Genomic DNA, 20,574 nt, shown 5'->3' with positions numbered 1-20,574 from the left:
AGTGGGTCAGAAGTTTACATACACTCAATTAGTATTTGGTATCATTGCCTTTAAATTGTTTAACTTGGGTCAAACGTTTCGGGTAGCCTTCCACAAGCTTCCCACAATAAGTTCGGTGAATTTTGGCCCATTCCTCCTGACAGAGCTGGTGTAACTGAGTCAGGTTTGTAGGCCTCCATGCTCGCACACACTTTTTCAGTTCTGCCCACAAATGTTCTATAGGATGGAGGTCAGGGCTTTGTGATGGCCACTCCAATACCTTGACTTTGTGGTCCTTATGCCATTTTGCCACAACTTTGGAAGTATGCTTGGYGTCTTTGTCCATTTGGAAGACCCATTTGCAACCAAGCTTTAACTTCCTGACTGATGTCTTGAGATGTTYCTTCAATATATCCACATAATTTTCCATCCTCATGATGCCATTTATTTGGTGAAGTGCAGCAGTCCCTCCTGCAGCAAAGCACCCCCACAACATGATTTCTCCACCCCGTGCTTCACGGTTGGAATGGTGTTCTTCGGCTTGCAAGCCTCCCCCGTTATCCTTCAAACATAACAATGGTTATTATGGCCAAACAGTTCTATTTTTGTTTCATTAGACCAGAGGACGTCAATCCAAAAAGTATGATTTTTGTCCCCATGTGCAGTTGCAAACCATAGTCTGGCCTTTTTATTGGGGTTTTGGAGCAGTGGCATCTTCCTTGCTGAGCAGCCTTTCAGGTTATGTCGATATAGGACTCGTTTTACTGTGGATATATATACTTTTGTACCTGTTTCCTCCAGCATCTTCACAGGGTCCTTTGCTGTTGTTCTGGGATTGATTTGCACTTTCGCACCAAAGTACATTCATCTCTAGGAGATAGGACGCGTCTCTTTCCTGAGCGGTATGACGGCTGCGTGGGCCCATGGTGTTTACTTGCGTACTATTGTTTGTACAGATGAATGTGGTACCTTCAGGCGTTTGGAAATTGCTCCCAAGGATGAACCAGACTTGTGGAGGTCTACAATTTTTTTCTGAGGTCTTGGCTGATTTCTTTTAATTTTCCCATGATGTCAAGCAAAGAGGCACTGAGTTTGAAGGTAGGCCTTGAAATACATCCACAGGTACACCTCCAATTGACTCAAATGATGCCAATTAGCCTATCAGAAGCTTCTCAAGCCATGACATAATTTTCTGGAATTTTCCAAGCTGTTTAAAGGCACAGTCAACTTAGTGTATATAAACTTCTGACCCACTGGAATTGTGATACAGCGAATTATAAGTGAAATAATCTGTCTGTAAACAATTGTTGGAAAAACGACTTGTGTCATGCACAAAGTAGATGTCCTATTCGACTTGCCAAAACTATAGTTTGTTAACAAGAAATTTGTGGAGTGGTTGAAAAATTTGTTTTAATGACTCCAACCTAAGTGTATGTAAACTTCCGACTTCAACTCTACATAGCTACCTCAATTATATAGCCATGTCATTTTTTACTCGTTACTCTTATTCGTTATTCACTGTGTATTTATTCCTCGTGTTACAATTAATTTTTTAAATTTTTTATCTTTACATTTATCTTGTTGGAAAAGGACCCGTGAGTAAGCATTTCACTGTTAGTCTACACCTGTTGTTTACGGAGCATGTGACAAATAACATTTCATTTGAGATGCATATAGTATGTGTCCCCCTTATTTTCAGAGGGGTGTGGAGATCCAGAAACAGTGAGATAGAATCAGTGTTTATTACGGTTTATTCAACATCAAGTGTAAAGTACAGTATAATATCACACAGAACAGGATTACACAATATCTGCATGGAATATTGAGAACTGCTACATCTAACAACAACTCTCTTAGCAGAAGGTGTTAAGTTAGGTACCTATGATATGCATAAATATGTATTATGTGATATGATGTTATAATACTGTAGTCTTCCATAACCACATCTACTAAATTAGAGATTGCCCAAATATATTATTCTATACAAGTTAGTCGTCTTTACAGATTAGTTATTGTGTTGTAATCCTAAAAGCTACAATATTAAAACAGTTTTTATTTTTTGTCTAAGAAGAGATTACCTTCATTGCTCCCTAATAGGAAAACAAAATGGAAATATATCATGTCCAGGGGTGAAGTTCATCTGGTGTTGTTTCATTGTGAGCCAGCCTTGGCCCTGTTCACACATAACGATCCATCGTTCATAACAGTCCTGCTTCCAAGTATTTGGCTTTACTCTTGTTCTCCTCGGCGTTTGGATCACGGCAAGTGCATTCATCCTGATCACAGTTGGCACCAAACGGAATGACCTGTCAATCAGTCAAGTAACCAGGAGATTAGAAACAAACAAATCTCAAGAGGCAATAAAACCACAACCAGAGGTCATTTCCCCAACTTAACTAATACATACACAATGTAATTGCATACATTTAACAATGCAATAAACTTCAAACTATGCCCATAAGCAGCCAGTTGTTTATCCTACCTATCCAATAGTTTGCATAGTATTATATGTGTGAGCTCTACACATGTTTTATTTCTTCACAATTTTAAAGAGAAACAAATGTCTTCAGAGAGATAAATGAAGGGAGTGATGTCAAATGGTTCACCATGGACTCAACGGTGAGAAACCTTGAATATCGGGGGAGGGAATACACCACAGAGGTGAACGGATGAACACATGTTAAGAATCAACAACAGGGGTTGCCAGGTCTTGTCTAGGAAGCAAGCCATCACCACAGGTTGCAAAATAAACCCAGATGCCCTGCCTAGCAGTCTGTTGCAAGAAATGTAAACATGAGAGGCTAGCTAAATGCTGAGGCTAGCCTAGCATTGATTTCATTGATGTTTAATGGAGGTAATAGTTTTATTGAAGACTTAGCAACTGTTCCAGAAGGTTAAGAAGAGAAACACAGATCAGAGACTGCTCTCTCCCATTAAACGTGTGTTTGTTTGGCAACAAAGTGTTTCCTAAGCCCTATGTTGGTTCATTGATGGAGGCAGTGGTGAGCCAAATGATATAGTGCACTATGTAGGGAAGAGGGTGTCATTTGGGACAAAACTATACTCTGCTGCTTTTGCTTTGTTCTAACAACCTTTGGACAACAGGGGCTGGATGTTTTTCCTGCTTGCGTCAAACAAAAGCCAAATCTTGGACTGTTTTGTATGTACTTCTGAGTAGTTGCTAACCAATGTTTATCATGACTTCACAAAACTGCTTTGAAAATTGAATAAAATGGGTTTTAGATAACTCATTAATTGAATGAATGGATTGCACTGTACAAACATGTAGAGCACATCGAGGCTCATTACACGTCTCTCCTTCAACTGGAAGCGAGTGGACTGAATCATCTTCCTAGTCTACTATCCAAGTCTTCTGCTGCTAGCTTGGACCTTTGGACCCAAAACCAGACTCTACAAATCAAAGTGGCAAATCAGAGAAGTGCCTTTAAGACCAGAAGCATTTCCATGGGCTGCATAAACACCACTGCTCCACAGTTCCGCTGGACCCACAGTGGCAGGATGCTGTCGCTTACGTTTTATTTCACTTACTCAGAGCCTTATAGTTTAACTGGTGTTTTAGAGTTGCAGAAGACCACGGACACTAAGCCTTCCCCTCATAAAATACTATTTAGCTGCTGATGTATTTATGACACGCACTCCGTTACTGTGCTTACTCATTCAAGGGGGAACCGGGAATAGCTGTGCTACCGCCATGAGTCATAGCTACAGACATGATAGAGACTAATGACCTCCAGTTAGCTGGCTGCAGCACTCCCAGGAATGAATAGGCACCATGATTATACAGTAAGCAAAATAGCAGGTATGTGGGAGAAAAACATTCCCACCGCAGTAGACTGACTCTCACATGGAAGTGAGAGTCCCTGCCCATCTTCCGAAAACATCTGAAACCCTACCTCTTCAAACAGTATCTTAAATAATCCTCCTCACCAAAAAAAACTTAACCAGCACTTGCACTTGACCTCCCTCCCCTTCTAGCTCTGATTCTACTGACAGCTACGATATTGAGGAAATTATACTTTCTAGGCCTGTGATATGTGGTTGTCCCACCTAGTTATCTTAAGATAAATGCACTAAGTGTAAGTCACTTTGGATAAGAGCATCTGCTAAATGCCTAAAATGTCAATGTAAAATTAAGTATAGAAAAAATGGGTTAATTTACCTTTCTGGTTGAGAGTGTGGATGGACAGCAGTCCCCTCCATCATACTCGCAGTAGGCCCTGTTGTTGATGGTGTCACACCAACCATCTCCCCCAAAGGGCTGGAAAAAAGGAAACTCTTATTAAAGGTAGCATCCAAAAGATGAKATCATCAAAAACAAGGCAACTTCCTACTTACAGGCATCAACATCAACAGAATTCAATCAAACCCACATTGGGAAGCGCCAATAGTGGATACCATTGCCTTTTCATGTAATTAATTAACACCTAGTAAAGAGCTGATCCCTGACCTCTCAGAGCTGTGATTCAGTATTTTGCACGTGAGACAGGAATAGGGTACTGCGTTTAACCATTTTTGCAGAACTTTGGGGAGTTCTGTCTAACTCGGCAATGGCACGCAATTGTCAAATTTATGTTACATAAAAATCTTAAATGCGTCATAATGAAAGCCTTTAACGTTTTTTAACTTAACCTTAAAGTTGCTGTGCCAAAAATAAGAAAATAAGAGGTGACTGCCAAAGATACTGTTGGCTTTCCCCGGGCCGATGGAGTCATTTCAAACACTCCAGGTTGTACCTGAATCCACATCACAGTAGAATGGCAGCTGCTGGGGAGATTTCTGCAGACTTTCTCCCCTGCTCAAAGCTAGCCCCCACTCCAAAACAATTTTCCTTGCCTTTCGAAGCTGCCAAGCCGTAAATAAATCTATTTAATTGTTTTGTTTTTTACAAAATAATTTGGCCGGTAATTAAAACAGACTCTTTGGCAAAATTTGTTGATACTCCCTTTGTAAGACAAATAGGCTTTTAAACTGGCTCATGGACCATARTGGTTTCAGGTGCATTTGTAATACAATACTGTGGTCTTCATATATTTCTACTATGGTGCCTAACATAAAGCTGTTGTTTTGCAACARGTACAGTTGAAGTCGGAAGTTTACATACACCTTAGCCAAATACATTTAAACTCAGTTTRTCACAATTCCTGACATGTAATCCTAGTAWAATTTCCCTGTCTTAGGTCAGTTAAGATCACCACTTTATTTTAAGAATGTGAAATGTCAGAATAATAGTAGAAAGAATGATTTATTTCAGCTTTTATTTCTTTCATCGCATTCCCAGTGGGTCAGAAGTTTACATACACTCAATTAGTGTTTGGTAGAATTGCCTTTAAATTGTTTAACTTGGGTCAAACGTTTTGGGTAGCCTTCCACAAGCTTCCCACAATAAGTTGGGTGAATTTTGTCCCATTCCTCATGTCGATATAGGACTCATTTTACTGTGGATATAGATACTTTTGTATCTGTTTCCTCCAGCATCTTCACAAGGGCCTTTGCTGTTGTTCTGGGATTGATTTGCACTTTTCGCATCAAAGTACATTCATCTCTAGGAGACAGAACGCGTCTCTTTCCTGAGCGMTATGACGGCTGCGTAGTCCCATGGTGTTTATACTTGCATACTATTGTTTGTATAGATGAACATMGTACCTTCAGGCGTTTGGAAATTGCCCCCAAGGATGAACCAGACTTGTGGAGGTCTACATTCTTTTTCTGAGGTCTTGGCTGATTTCTTTTCATTTTTCCATGACGTCAAGCAAAGAGGCACTGAGTTTGAAGGTAGGCCTCGAAATACATCCACAGGTACACCTCCAATTGACTCAAATTATGTCAATTAGCCTATCAGAAGGTTCTAAAGCCATGACATCATTTTCTGGATTTTCCAAGCTGTTTAAAYGCACAGTCAACTTAGTTTATGTAAACTTCTGACCCACTGGAATTGTGATACAGGGGGTTATAAGTGAAATAATCTGTCTGTAAACAATTGTTGGAAAGATTACCTGTGTCATGCACAAAGTAGATGTCCTAACCGACTTGCCAAAACTATAATTTGTTAACAAGAAATGTGTGGAGTGGTTGAAAAACGAGTTTTAATGACTCCAACCTAAGTGTATGTAAACTTCCGACTTTAATTGTATGTTACATAATGTAACAACTTCTAAACATGATCTAACATCAGTACTTGACCCCTTTCAGTATAAAGCAAGACAATAAAAATACTGTAACATCAACAGTATGAACACCCATGCTTTCCATTAAAAAAAATCAAAGTTGACACTCTTGACTCGTCCAAATGCCCATTTCTATCAACAATTTCCCCACACCTTTCTTATCACCCAAATGTCCTCAATTTGGAAAGAGGCATGACTTTTCCACTTGTGAGTCATCGTGTTTTTTATTTGATAAAGGTGCCATTAATGTAATTTAAAAGGTGATAAGGGGTCATAGATAAGACTGATGGATCAGACTTCCACGGAGTGCTCCAGGAATCTGGGAAATAAGGTAGAGAGAGACCTCCCGACTTCTAACTACCCTGTGTAAACTGTCAGTAAATTGAATAGTACCGCCTCTTAGAACATACTTGGAACTCTGATGTCTGCTCTATTACGGTGTCAGTGTAATGTACCAAGTTCAAAGGTGTTTATGATGCCGTGTCTGCACCAGCAGACTTTGGAGGGGAGGCCGGCTTTTCCCCAGAACCTTGGTGTTTTCTCTTTGAAAAATCCATTGTTCTAGTACACTGTAATTCCTACAGTAAACTAGATGCCATACAGTGTGCTATCTGAGGGACAACTCATCCCTTTGATAGCTTGCTGAGCTGTTTGAGTTACAACAGCGAATAAATATCTCCAAAATCAGATAGACAACCTGGCTGTTTACTTATTTTCCTGGCTTCTGTCTAAGAGGGGTTCTTAGGGATTCTAGTCCATTGCATTTTTTAACTTGCGTCATCTAAATTGGTATTTAAAGAATCCAGAATTTACTTTAAATGAACCCCTTTGTTATTGTTATTCATACAAATATATTTCTCAAGAAACATAAACACAACACAGCTGTTTCCATTAAGACAAAAGCATTTTGAAGAAACATAAATGAACACAATGCAACTGTGTCCAGGATGACTCAGTAATTCGACAATACCAAAATAAATGTGGACTAAGTTTATCATTAGCGACACCAAGGGTGTAGATTCCTCATAAACATTATCTCTTCATGCCATGAAAACAATCTTACAACTTAAAAGCCACACATGGTTATAGATTAAACCTAAACATCCTGTTGGAGTGAAGGAAGGGGTTACGCTCGGAGAGAGAGCCGACTGACTTAGCATTAAACTAAGTGAAAGATACAACAAACTAAATAAACTCCATAGCAACAACTTTTAATGTTTTGGGAAAGGAAAGGGGATAACTAGTCAGTTGCACAACTAAATGCATTCAACAGAAATGTGTCTTCAACATTTAACCCAACCTCTCTGAATCAGAGAGGTGCGGGGGGCTGCCTTAATCGACGTCCATGTCGCCCGGGGAGCAGTTGCTGTTGGGGGTTAACTGCCTTGCTCAAGGGCCCACATTACCGCTTCCTGATTGGGACTTCCTCAGAGCTCGCTCACTAATTATGTTCTCCTCTAAATTCCTTTTCAAATGTAAAGTCATGTTTAGCGGTTCAAAACAAACCTGAAACATTAATGTGTGTCTGGCAAATGTTAAACTTGCAGGTACAGTTACTACTCAAGGTATTGTAAAATTTGACTATTTAAAGACATATTCTTGAACTTTGGTGACTACTAAATATTTTTTAAACCTCCTGCTTTGGGCTGGATGTGTGAATGTGTAGTTCATACATCTGTCATCTATGAGCAGAGTTACTATCTTACCTCAATTAGCCACAAAATCCCTTGTTTGAAAGTGATTGTTTTTCTTGAAGCTGTGCTGTGCCATTTTCCCTACATTTCCCCCCACAAGGGCCAGCCCTATAGCAATTTGAGTTCTACCAGTGAGCTTCATCCCCTCGCCATATGAATGACAGTTAGCAAGTGGTACATCATGCACCCACAGCAGAGTGAGAGAGAGCAATGACGGTGCACATATCTGCACATACTGTACAATGCCTTCGGAAAGTATTCAGATCTCTTGACTTTTTCCACATTTTGCGACGTTACAGCCTTATTCTAAAATCGGGGCGGCAGATAGCCTGGTGGTTAGAGCATTGGCCTAGTAACRGGAAGGTTGCAAGATTGAATCCCCGAGCTGACTAGGTTGAAATCTGTCGTTCTGCCCCTGAACAAGTTCTTATTTTCTGTTTCACTGTTCCTAGGRCGTCATTGAAAATAAGAATTTGTTCTTAACTAACTTGCCTAGTTAAATAATAAAATCTTCCCCATAAAAAAACTGCTCCCCATCCAACCTGACAGAGCTTGAGAGGATCTGCAGAGAAGAATAGGAGAAACTCCCCAAATACAGGTGTGCCAAGCTTGTAGTGTCGTACCCAAAAAGACTCAGGGCTGTAATTGTTGCCAAAGGTGCTTCAACAAACTACTGAGTAAAAAKKWTTTTTTACATTTATAAAAAAACGTTTTTGCTTTGTTATTATGGGGTATTGTGTGTAGATTTATGATCCCAAAAAACTATTGAATCAATTTTAYAATAAGGCTGTAACCTAACAGAACGTGGAAAAAGTCAAGGGGTCTGAATACTTTCCGAAGGCACTGTATGTGCCGTAGTATGCAATTTTCAGGTATTTCAGAACTACTGTCTAAAAAGTATACAAAAGTATAAATATGTGGGAACAGTTTATACTGGCTGTCTACATGTAGAGCACATGGGGTAGGCTAAATAGTTTGTTTTTGAAGGGCTGATTGGCTAGTCTCGACACACCCTCATTACATTATTCAGTTGTCTCTCTGCTCTCTACTGTCCATTCAGCCTTTGCTTGTTTATTTCTTGAAAGGAAAATACCATTTGAGTATTCTTCTGATCAACTGTTTTGCTATTGAGATTTATGCATTTTGTGCACCACGATTATGTTGGCCTAGATAATGAAGGTCTACTTGTGGTAAAGTCTATGATGCCTTAAAGGGATACTTCGGGAGTCAGAAGAACTCATGGATACCATTTTTATGTCTCTGCATCCAGTATGAAGGTCGTTTTGTGAGCCAATGTCAACTAGAGTTAGTGCAATGACTGGAAGTGTATTGTATCTACTGTACTAGCATGTTAGCAGTTACCATAGACTTCCAGTCATTGCGCTAACGCTAGTTAGCAATTGCGCTAATACTAGTTAGCAACTTCCTTCAAACTGCACGCAGAGACATAAAAATGGTTTCCACAAGCACTGAAGTATTCCTTTAACTGACCTCATCATCCTATTTTGAAAAGGAGCATCTGGATGAGATCTGTCAGGGAGCATTTGTAACACATGTGGAGTGGTATAATTTACAATGTTGTCATGGAGTATCTGGTTATAAGCAACTGAAGATTGAAGGAAAAAATTGTTGGCAGGTAGATTAAATATTTTAATACCATGAGACATGAACAGTTAATGTGTTCCATAGATAGTTCRAGTTTACACTAAAGTCTGGTGGATTCTGAATAAAAAGGTTCTGTATAATAATAGTGTACTATGACAGCTAATAAATTAATGGACAAATATATCAAAATAAGCCTGCCTTTGAATTTGATCCCTGAAAATAGACAAAATCTAAGGAAACGATGAGAGAGAAATGGAACACCGTCAGCCTCAGAAATTACGCTTTGTCGCCAGTGATCAGTATTTCAACAAATAAAGCCTTAACAAGGTAGAGCGAGAGAGGTTCATAGTTTGCAGTGAACCTTGCCATAGTTGGAGCACACTTGGGGCCCATTTCATTCCCCTGTAGGTGAAGGAACTGCACTAGGGTTAATTTACTGCTTAATTGAGGAATGTTTTTACTTTCAATGACTGTGATATGTGCTTGTCTTACCTACCTTAGTTGAATGCATTCTGTAAGTCACTCTGGATAAGTGTCTGCTAAGTGACCAAATTGTAAATCAAAATCTAAATGTAAATCTGATGAGTTAACCATGTTTAAACCCACAAGCTGTTCCTCTCGTGGACAATGGATTTTGACGTAAAACCACACCTTCCCTTAGAATACAGCATAAACATTCTCAGTGAACCCACAATGTTGTTTGCTATATCTGCAATTAATTGAATGTGGGTCTTGGTGGTAATATTCTCGGTTGAGGTAGGAGTATGTACAGTATGATAATATGAAGAGTCTATATATTGCCATGGTTTAATTTACTTTTTAAAGTATAACATGTTATCCCTTTTTCTGCAATAAATGTAGAGCAAGTCTGTTCAAATAATATTTTCTGAGATCAAGCTTAGGCTACTTTAAAGAAAACACCATTGTTTTGATGCTAGGGGTGATTATGATCAGGTAAGAAAATACTTTTTCAAAGCATGTATTGCTCGGGTCTCCATTTTGAAGACMAACACAATAGAGAGATWAAACAGACTGTAGCGATAGAACAGAGCAGCGTAGATTGGCAAAATATATTACATGTGCTACCTGTCCCAGACCTGCTGTTTTCAACTCTCTAGAGACAGCAGGAGCGGTAGAGATACTCTCAATGATCGGCTATGAAAAGCCAACTGACATTTACTCAACAGGTGCTGACCTGTTGCACCCTCGACAACTACTGTGATTATTATTATTTGACCATGCTGGTAATTTATGAACATTTYAACATCTTGGCCATGTCTGTTATAATCTCCACCCGMCACAGCCAGAAGAGGACTGGCCACCCCTCATAGCCTGGTTCCTCTCTAGGTTTCTTCCTAGGTTTTGGCCTTTCTAGGGAGTTTTTCCTAGCCACCGTGCTTCTACACCTGTATTGCTTGCTGTTTGGGGGTTTTAGGCTGGGTTTCTGTACAGCACTTTGGGATATCAGCTGATGTAAGAAGGGCTATATAAATACATTTGATTTGATTTGACATGTCTCATCTTTAATCATGTTGGTACAGTATAATACTGTAGCAGGCACCAGACCTGGGTTCAAATACTATTGGAAATCATTACAAATAATTGATATGTGCTTGTTTGTCATAATGGACCAATAAAGTAGTCCCAAAACTGCAAACCCCACCCATCTGGCACTCCAGGGAGGCTAGAGAAAACTCTCAACATTTTTGAACGATAGTATAGTATATGAACCCTATCTGGCAGGCACTATGCTGTATAGAACACAAGGGATAAATAGCAGACGGGAAACCCGGGTGTATTTATGTTGTTGTTGACATTTTAATATACATTTCCTGCAATTCTACACAGTTTGACCTGACTTATTATGCCTCTCTTAAGGGGTATTTTGTGGGYTATATGGATGGGTTTGAAAACACCGTACAAGTGGAAGGATAAGTGGAAGGCCCCCCAATCTCCCTCAAAAATTTAAATAAAAGATTTGCAGTTTTATAATACTATTCTAKAATTTTTMMGGGAGAGAACATTTAGCCGTTTTAACGCTCATTTTTCGCTACTCTACACATTTTGTAATGAGGAAGAGAGAAAATGGTGGGGTTTTAAAGTAAGTGTCCAGTGAAAATCTAAATTTTAAAACTTCTTGTAAATAGGGGGGCGCCATTTCGACTTTGTAAAAATTCGTTCCCAAATTAAACTGCCTCGTACTCAATTCTTGCTCGTACAATATGCATATTATTATTACTATTGGATAGAAAACACTCTCTAGTTTCTAAAACCGTTTGAATTATATCTGTGAGTAAAACAGAACTCAAGTTGCAGCTAACTTCCTGTCAGGAAGTGAGAAATCTGAAATCGATGCTCTGTTCCAGGGTCAGTTTATTAAATTGCATGTGATCTATGAGTCGACATGCACTGCATACGATTTCCCCTAGATGTCAGTAAGCAAGTGAGAATTGGAATTGTGTTGCTAGGCAGATCTGAGGCCATATAAAGGCTCATGGAACCGGAGGTGCACTCTTTTCAACGTTCGTCATGGCGCAGAGGAGGACCTCAGGATGGCATTCTGAAAAGCTCTCGTTATAGGCCTTAGATATATCCGGCTCTGATTTTATTCGATATAGGTGTTAAAGACATCATAATGTAGTTATTTTAAACCGAGTTATATCAGTTTATATCAGTATATTGCGATTTTCGGATAGATTCTTTGTCCTGCGCTATGGTGAGTTGGACACGTCTTCGCCACATGGCTAATGTTTGCTGCTAATTCCTAAGTTGAAGACGGCAATCTACAACCGAGCAACGATGATTCTGGACAAAGGACCACTTGCACAAGATTCTGATGGAAGCTCATCAAAAAGTAAGAACTATTTATGATGTTAATTCGTTGTTCTGTTGAAAAATGTAAAACTATTATTAATAGTATTAATTAATTTCGGTGCGGTCTCGCTTTAGCGCACGCTGTATGTCGTAGTAACGTTAATTTTAAAAATCTAACACAGTGGTTGCATTAAGAACTAATGTATCTTTCATTTGCMGTCCAACCTGTATTTTTTWGTCAAGTTTATGATTAGTTATTGATTAGATTAGGTGCCTCTCCCAAGATTTCTCCCGACATTTTGTTGGCAGCTTGGCTACTATTCTCATTGTATGACCACGATTTGTGCCGCTAAATATGCACATTTTCGAACAAACAATATATGTATTGTGTAATATGATGTTATAGGACTGTCATCTGAAGAAGTTTGAGAAGGTTAGCGAAAAAATTWATATKTTTTGCTGGTTTATTCGTTATCACTACTGTTGGCTTGAATCAATGCTGTTGTGTGGTTGGCTATTGTAGTAAGCTAATATAATGCTAAATTGTGTTTTCGCTGTAAAACACTTAAAGAATCTGAAATATTGGCTGGATTCACAAGATCTTTGTCTTTCATTTGCTGTACGCTGTGTATTTTTCATAAATGTTTTATGATGAGTATTTAGGTAATTCACGTTTGCTCTCTGTAGTTATTCTAGTTGCTTTGGTGAGAGTTGTGACGGTGGCTGCAATGTAAAACTAMGATTTATACCTGAAATATGTACATTTTTCGAACAAAACATATGCTATACAATAAATATGTTATCAGACTGTCATCTGATGAAGTTGTTTCTTGGTTAGTGACTATTTATATCTTTATTTGGTCGAATTTGTGATAGCTACCTATGCAGGAAAAYAATGGTGGGGAAAAAAAGTTGTGTRWTTTGCTATGGTGGTTAGCTAATAGAAATACATATTGTGTCTTCCCTGTAAAACATTTWAAAAATCAGAAATGATGGCTGGATTCACAAGATGTGTATCTTTCATTTGGTGTCTTGGACTTGTGATTTCATGAACATTTTATTATATGATATCCCTGTGGCTTTAGGCTAGGCTATGCTAGTCAGCTTTTTTGATGGGGGGGATCCCGGATCCGGGTTTGTGACTCGTTAGAGGTTAAAAGTTAATATWCTATTAACTCATACCCAAATAATGTTGTTGACTAATCCTATACTCGTATTTGTGGCCAAAGCATAAATCGGAGAAGAAAAAAAACACTTAAAAAAACAACAACTCAAACTTGTATCTCAAACAGACCGTTTCAAAAATGCTTGCTATTTCCTGATAACAGATGAGCGGTCTACTTGCATGAATATTTTTWATGACAGGTATACGCCCACACCATTCTGTTGTTMGGGTACGCCCACACCAATCCAACACAGAAAAGCTGCTTTTTAACATACTTATTTAAAACATTTTGGAAGGAAAACTATTTCACTCATATTGTAATTAATTATAGGTCATATTTAATAGAAATCTGGAAACACTGGACAGTTACTTTACAAGTCGACTTTCGGCAAAAATAACGMCTTTAAACTGTATAATTGATCAATGCACAATAATAACAGGTCATTTAATGCTTAAAAAAAAGTATATTATTGACAAGATATTTGGCTACAGGAGTGCCATTTCTTACCAATCTCTACAGCTTCCATCCAAAATGACATCAACACATACTGGAGGAGTTACTGGCTAGCTACAAGTGGCTAGCTTAGCTGATGAACTAGCTACGTCGGTCACGTCGCACATGACCAGAAAGACACATCGATGAACCATCAAACTCATACCACGTTTAGAAAGGGGAGGAGTTGGACCGTTGTTCGTGCCCAAAGTTGATTGTMAAAGCAAATTTCCTGCAATACTACACATTTTGCCATTGATTATGATGTGTTCATATGCTATATGCTATATGGCGTGTTTTGGCTGGGGCACCCCAACCAAAACAGTTTTATTTGTTTATTTTAACCTCTCTTGGGTAGGAGGCAGTATTTTCACATCCGGATGAAAAGCGTGCCCAAAGTAAACTGCCTGTTACTCAGGCCCAGAAGCTAGGCATATAGGATATGCAAATAATTTGTAGATTTGGAAAGAAAACACTAAAGTTTCTAAAACTGTTAAAATTATGTCTGTGAGTATAACAGAACTGATATGGCAGGCAAAACCCCGAGGACAAACCATCCCAAAAAAACAAATGTTCAGCCTACAACTGTTTTTAATGGCTATGACTTTTATTATAAGGCAAAATCCTCCAAGATTGCAGTTCCCAGGGCATTCAACTAGATGTCAAAAGTCTTTAGAAAGAGTTTCATGATGATTTTTTGAAAAATTAGCCAGAAATTGTAGTTTTTCTAGGTGGCCCCCATTTTGGCTGTAGTGTTTCCAAGCGCGTGGAAGAGAGCGTGTTTTTTCTCCGGTAAAGACAATAACGATTCTCCGTCTTACATTTTATCGTTTATTTACGTATTAGGGTAGCTAAGGTTTGWMTATAAACGTTGTTTGACTTGTTTGGAAAAGTTTATTAGTAACGTTTGGGATTCATTTTGTATGCATTTTGATGGAGGGAAACTGGGTGGATTATTGACTGAAGCGCGCCAGCTAAACTGAGTTTTTATGGATGTAAAGAAGGACATTATCGAACATAAGGACCATTTGTGATGTATCTGGGACCTTTTGGAGTGCCAACAGAAGAAGATCTTCAAAGGTAAGGCATTTATTATATTGTTATTTCTAACTTTCGTGGCACACCTGCCTGGTTGAAATATGTTTTTCATGCTTTGTATGCGGGGCGCTGTCCTCAGATAATCGCATGATGTGCTTTCGCCGTAAAGTCTTTTTGAAATCTGACACAGCGGCTGGATTAACAAGACGTTAAGCTTTATTTTGATGTATTATACTTGTGATTTTATGAAAGTTAAATATTTATAATTCTGTAGTTTGAATTTCGCGCTCTGCAATTTCACCGGATGTTGGCGTCCCACCTGCCCATAAGAAGTTAAAGAAATTATTAGGGGTGGGGGGGGGGTAATTGAACTGTTCTGAATATTGGGGGGCACATGTCCCCCCATCCCTGGTGGCAATTTTGCCTATGATAGAACACTCACCTCACATGACTGGATACATTGTAGGAGTTTGGGGTCAGGATGCCATCTCATCATTCCTGTGCAGACGATGTCCTGTAATGTAACATTGATTGAGACGTTGTAACTAGTCATCAGTATCAACATCAAGCTCTATAGATCTAAACCGATTTCAGTTAAACTAGGCTTACAGGAAATAGTATGTCTGTACACAGGACTTTCTTTTTGGTGATACAAAATGTCAATGACTACACTTGATAAAGATTTCTAACTTTAAATCCAGCTCCAACTTTACACTACTGCTCCCACCAAACCAAAAACATTTAGTCAACAAGCCCATATTTGGTGTTATGAAGTGATCTAGCCAAAATGGCACTGTCATCTTGAGTTCTCATAATGGTCTGTGGCATTTTCTTTCTACCTTAATTGGAATGACAGCGTACTAATCATATTGATTGACTGACAAAGACTGTAGGAGTAACAGGATACTCCTTTGTGTCCCAAAAGTCGTCTGGTTAAGGGATACAGTCATAATGCCTTGGATCAAGATGACATGCCAGTAATACAGCTCAAGTTATCAAAATCAGTTCCAAACTATTTGGAAGGCAGTTAAGTCTGCTGGCTCAGTGAAGGGCCACCCAATAGAGCAGGGGTTCTCAATTCTTACCCTACGAGGTCCGGAGCCTGCTGGTTTTATGTTCTACCTGATAATTAATTGTACACACCTGGTATCCCAGGTCTAAATCAGTCCCTGATTTAGAACAATGAAAAAATGCAGCAGAACAGCTTTGAGGTCCAGAGTTGAGTTTGAGGGCAATACAGGGTCAAATGACAGAGCTATTTACACTAACGTTCATGTCAAAGCGATCCTTTGAGATGATATTGGGCAGGTTGCCCTTCTTAAGAAAACAACAGTATATTTCACTCTGACACATCATTGAAATTCCTAGACATTCCGCCATGATGATTGCGTGTTCCACAGAGTCTTGATGAAAGGCGCCTATTTATAATAGTATACCCCCTGATGTCACATATCACTTTTTTTGGTCCATCCGATTCTTTATACCATCATAACTTGCCATCTGTATGTCAATCTTACAGAAATCACAATAAACATTTGATCATTACAGAGTTCACAGTAAGGCTAACAGTGCCCTAACTTATTTATATTGAATAATATTAATACATAGAGTAAAATAAAGCTGCAAATATAGCTTTTTTGCAGGAAAAGCTCAATTTGAAGTATAGACAACCACATGTTTTAGTCCATTACTCATCCAAATTAATAATTTGAGCAAGCCTCAGACCTGTTTGTGAAGCTCTAAAGATACACAAGGGGGATATCAGCCAATGCTAATAACGTTCCGTAAATAACAAAGCATCACAACGTTTGCATCAGTCAAACACCTTACCTGAACCCTGCCTGGCAGCATCCAGTGCTTAACGTTGTCTGCTGTGGTGTCATTGACTAAAACCACTGGGTCATGCAGGGCCGCACTGCATGTTGGGTAGCAAACTGCACCTGCAGTGACACAAAGTAAGCTTTCCTTCTACCCTGATTTGCATCTGTTGAATTTATTCATGTGCAAATAAAAAAAGTTGAGACTAGTCATCTGTGGTTCAACAGCTTGGCAGTTCGGCTTGAAAAGTGTTTTACCACCTGCTACCTGCTATGTCTCTGTTATATTTTCCAATGCCTTCTGGGATGCTACAGAACGATTCATAATATCTAAACAATTAAGAATACTTATGTCTGGGTAAAAATATATATGTATATATATTTTTTAAGGTATAGTATTACATAATCATGAGATGTTAAAACACGTTCTGTTACATCGTAGAAGCTTCATGACRAAACAAATACCAACAGAATGGATGCAATGCATTATGTCTTTAAAATAATACTGACAGTCTATTGATTACTACAGTACAAAACACTGCTGTGCATTTCTACATTAAAGTACTACTGTAAGTGTAATGAGGAGTGTCCTCAAGCTGGAGAAGTTGAGAAGGAGACTTACCAACATTGAAACCCTCGTCACAGGCAAACTGAACCTGATTGACATCAGGCGGAGGTGGGCAGGATCCAGCTAACCTTGTACACATGGTGAACTCCTCTGTCCACCTGCCATCTTTAGTGCAGCGAATTGTGTGCTGTCAGGAGAGATAACAACTGAATGAATAAGATAGTACTTTATTAATGGGATGGGTTGATGTTCAAGCTCAGAAAGTGGACCTAGATTGCATCTTTTGTTTACGTTTTCCGAGGCGTGGGGACACAGGAGGGTACAGAGGCTGTTGTAGTGCCTGCCATTGGTGCAGGTGTACATGCCCTCAAAGACAGCAAGCAGAGATGGACAGGGAACGGGTTCACAGCCCCCCTCCTCCCACTGGCCCCCCTCTACACACTCCACCTTCAGAAACCTCCTGGGAACGCAACACATACACAACACACATGCAGACACACATACGCACACACACAGACACACACACACAAAATTATGTTGTTTCAAATTTAATTTAAAACATCTCAAAAGTAATAATAAACAAGATCATTTAAAACAATTTTTATAGTGCTTTTAGCTTTTAACACGTTGSATTAATAAGGTGCTTAAGATTTTCACATATCTTAAAAGTGAGTTGAAAAACTCATAAAGAAGTCCAGGTGCAAAAATTATGTTAACATATTAGTTTGTACATGCAGTTAGTCCTGTAGAACATGCTGAGCAGTCTTAGAAGGTCCAGCTAGATTCAAGAACATTGTCTTTGACAGCCAATATTGCCCAATAGTCAAGGGATAATGCTGACTCCAACAAAGGGAGGAAATAAACTCGCACCAGCGGTTTACTAATGGGAAACCATCTCATTAGAAACACGTGAATTACATTGATAATGAGGTGAAGTTACCCAATTAATTCAACTGGAAAACAATAATGAGGCAAGTAACCATTGGTATGGAGTTTATTGGAGGTTTATGTTGCTATGCTTAGAAACCGTACACAGGTATGCAAGGTTGATGGATCTGAAAATACATTTAAATGTACGAATTGTGCTATTTAAACTCAGGATCCGTGGGGGAAATATGTGATGCATTCATTGTTCCTTGTTACATAAAATAGAAGCTATTAACACGGTTCTATAACATGTTTATGGAGCAAAAGAAAAGTGATACATAACACATTACTCACTTTCTTGGCTTTGTGTTTAGGCTGGCCGTAACATAGTAACCTGGGTTACATTTGTAACGGCATACGGTACCCACATCATGTCCTGTACCATTGCACTGGGGTACTAYGAGCTTGGCGTTAGGTACTGTAGGAGGCTCTGGGCACTCTATCTTACAGTAGGCTTCAGGGAAGGACCATAGACCATCATCTAGGCACACCAACCTATCACTGTCCCCTGCAAAACAAATAAAGGCACACAATCAATTCAAACCTCACACATAATTGTATATCATTTAATGGTAATGATGAGTAGAGGTTCGTTATTAACACTCTTAATGAATCTGACATCTGGAATCAGTCTCTTTGTTCAATTGCTAAGAGAGAAGGTGAGTTTGTGGACTATTAGTGATTTCAATATGATCAAATGTACCGTATGTGTCCATACCTGCCGGTGCGTAAAGCTCAATTATCTAAGGCCCCCATACAAATTTATGTTGGTATGTATATGTCATCATAATACTCTAAAAGTTGTGTTCATTTTATTGGTCTATAAAATGTAATGAATCTTTAACATGGTTTAAAGTTTTATAAGGTCTTTAAGCTTTGCTCTAGTGTTGCAATCATTAACAAAATCCAATACAGATGTGGGATCTTAATTTGACCTACCTTTTGCAGGATAACTTTCCTGCAGTGTAGGAAATGTAAAACTTGTAGTGTATTTGAGGTTTAAAAGGCTTCTMAATTTTCTACTTTGAAATTTCACACTTGATTTCACACCCCTACAAACATTTCCATTAATTATAATCCACATAATAATTCACATTTCCTGTTGCTGCAGGATTATGTCCTGCTGTAGCAAACTAACTAAAATTAAAATCCTACACCTGTACAGCTGTATAAGGAGGAACCGCTGAGTATTTAGTAATGCATGTCAATGGGTAAATACGAACTAGGATCAACATGCATGTTGGGTCAATATCGGTAATCCATCAAACAATTCAGAAAGGGCTCACTGATTGATCACAGCTTAACAAAGTACTGTCAATAACAAGCTAGGTTGTGGTATACACTGAGTATACAAAACATGAAGAACACCTACTCTTTCCATGACAGACTGATCAGGTGAATTTAGGTGAAAGCTATGATCCCTTATTGATGTCACTTGTTAAATCCACTTCAATCAGTGTAGATGACGGGGAGGAGACAGGTTAAAGAAGGACATGGATTGTGTATGTTCGCCATTCAGAGGATGCATGGGCAAGACAAAATATTTAAGTGCCTTTGAACGGGGTATGCCAGGCACACCGGTTTGTGTCAAGAACTGCAAAGCTGCTGAGTTTTTCATGCTCAACAGTTTCCTGTGTGTATCAAGACTGGGCTACCACCCAAAGGTCATCCAGCTAACTMCACACTACTGTGGGAAGCATTGGAGCAAACATGGGCCAGCATGTTGGGGGGGGCAACTCAATTCTAGAGAGGTGTTCCTAATGTTTTGGGAGTTGCCATCTAGAACCTAGAAGACAGGAGTAAAACCCTGTAGTAGAACCTAGAAGACAGGAGTAAAACCCTGTAGTAGAACCTAGAAGACAGGAGTAAAACTCTGTAGTAGAACCTAGAAGACAGGAGTAAAACCCTGTAGTAGAACTAGAGAGACAGGAGTAAAACCCTGTAGTAGAACCTAGAAGACAGGAGTAAAACCCTGTAGTAGAACCTAGAAGACAGGAGTAAACCCTGTAGTAAACCTAGAAGACAGGAGTAAACCCTGTAGTAGAACCTAGAAACAGGAGTAAAACCCTGTAGTAGAACCTAGAAGACAGGAGTAAAACCCTGTAGTTAAAACCTAGAAGACAGGAGTAAACCCTGTAGTAGAACCTAGAAGACAGAGTAAAACCCTGTAGTAGAACCTAGAAGACAGGAGTAAAACCCTGTAGTAGAACCTAGAAGACGAGAGTAAACCCTGTAGTAGAACCTAGAAAGACAGGAGTAAAACCCTGTAGTCGAAACCTAGAAGACAGG

The 20,574-nt window shown here is 39.1% G+C and overlaps 1 protein-coding gene across 2 annotated transcripts in view; it reads right to left on the bottom strand.

Annotated features, from left to right (window-relative positions):
• Window positions 1-1,712: 1,712 nt before the first annotated feature.
• The window catches only part of LOC111979640 (pappalysin-2), a 63,355-nt gene continuing 44,493 nt past the window's right edge, over window positions 1,713-20,574 (bottom strand). For both annotated transcript variants that reach the window (XM_024010245.2, XM_024010246.2), the window contains 7 exons: window positions 18,580-18,793; window positions 17,650-17,818; window positions 17,413-17,545; window positions 16,804-16,913; window positions 15,416-15,487; window positions 4,160-4,258; window positions 1,713-2,285 (listed from right to left, as the gene is read on the bottom strand). In XM_024010245.2, the coding sequence (XP_023866013.1) occupies window positions 2,178-2,285; window positions 4,160-4,258; window positions 15,416-15,487; window positions 16,804-16,913; window positions 17,413-17,545; window positions 17,650-17,818; window positions 18,580-18,793 (905 nt within the window). In that variant the 3' untranslated portion in view covers window positions 1,713-2,177. The remainder of the gene's footprint in view (window positions 2,286-4,159; window positions 4,259-15,415; window positions 15,488-16,803; window positions 16,914-17,412; window positions 17,546-17,649; window positions 17,819-18,579; window positions 18,794-20,574) is intronic.

The sequence above is a fragment of the Salvelinus sp. IW2-2015 genome, linkage group LG19 (genome assembly GCF_002910315.2).
Source record: "Salvelinus sp. IW2-2015 linkage group LG19, ASM291031v2, whole genome shotgun sequence".
NCBI lineage: Eukaryota > Metazoa > Chordata > Actinopteri > Salmoniformes > Salmonidae > Salvelinus > Salvelinus sp. IW2-2015.
Note: the sequence above shows the minus strand (reverse complement) of the source record. Positions and strands in the feature narration are given on the sequence as shown.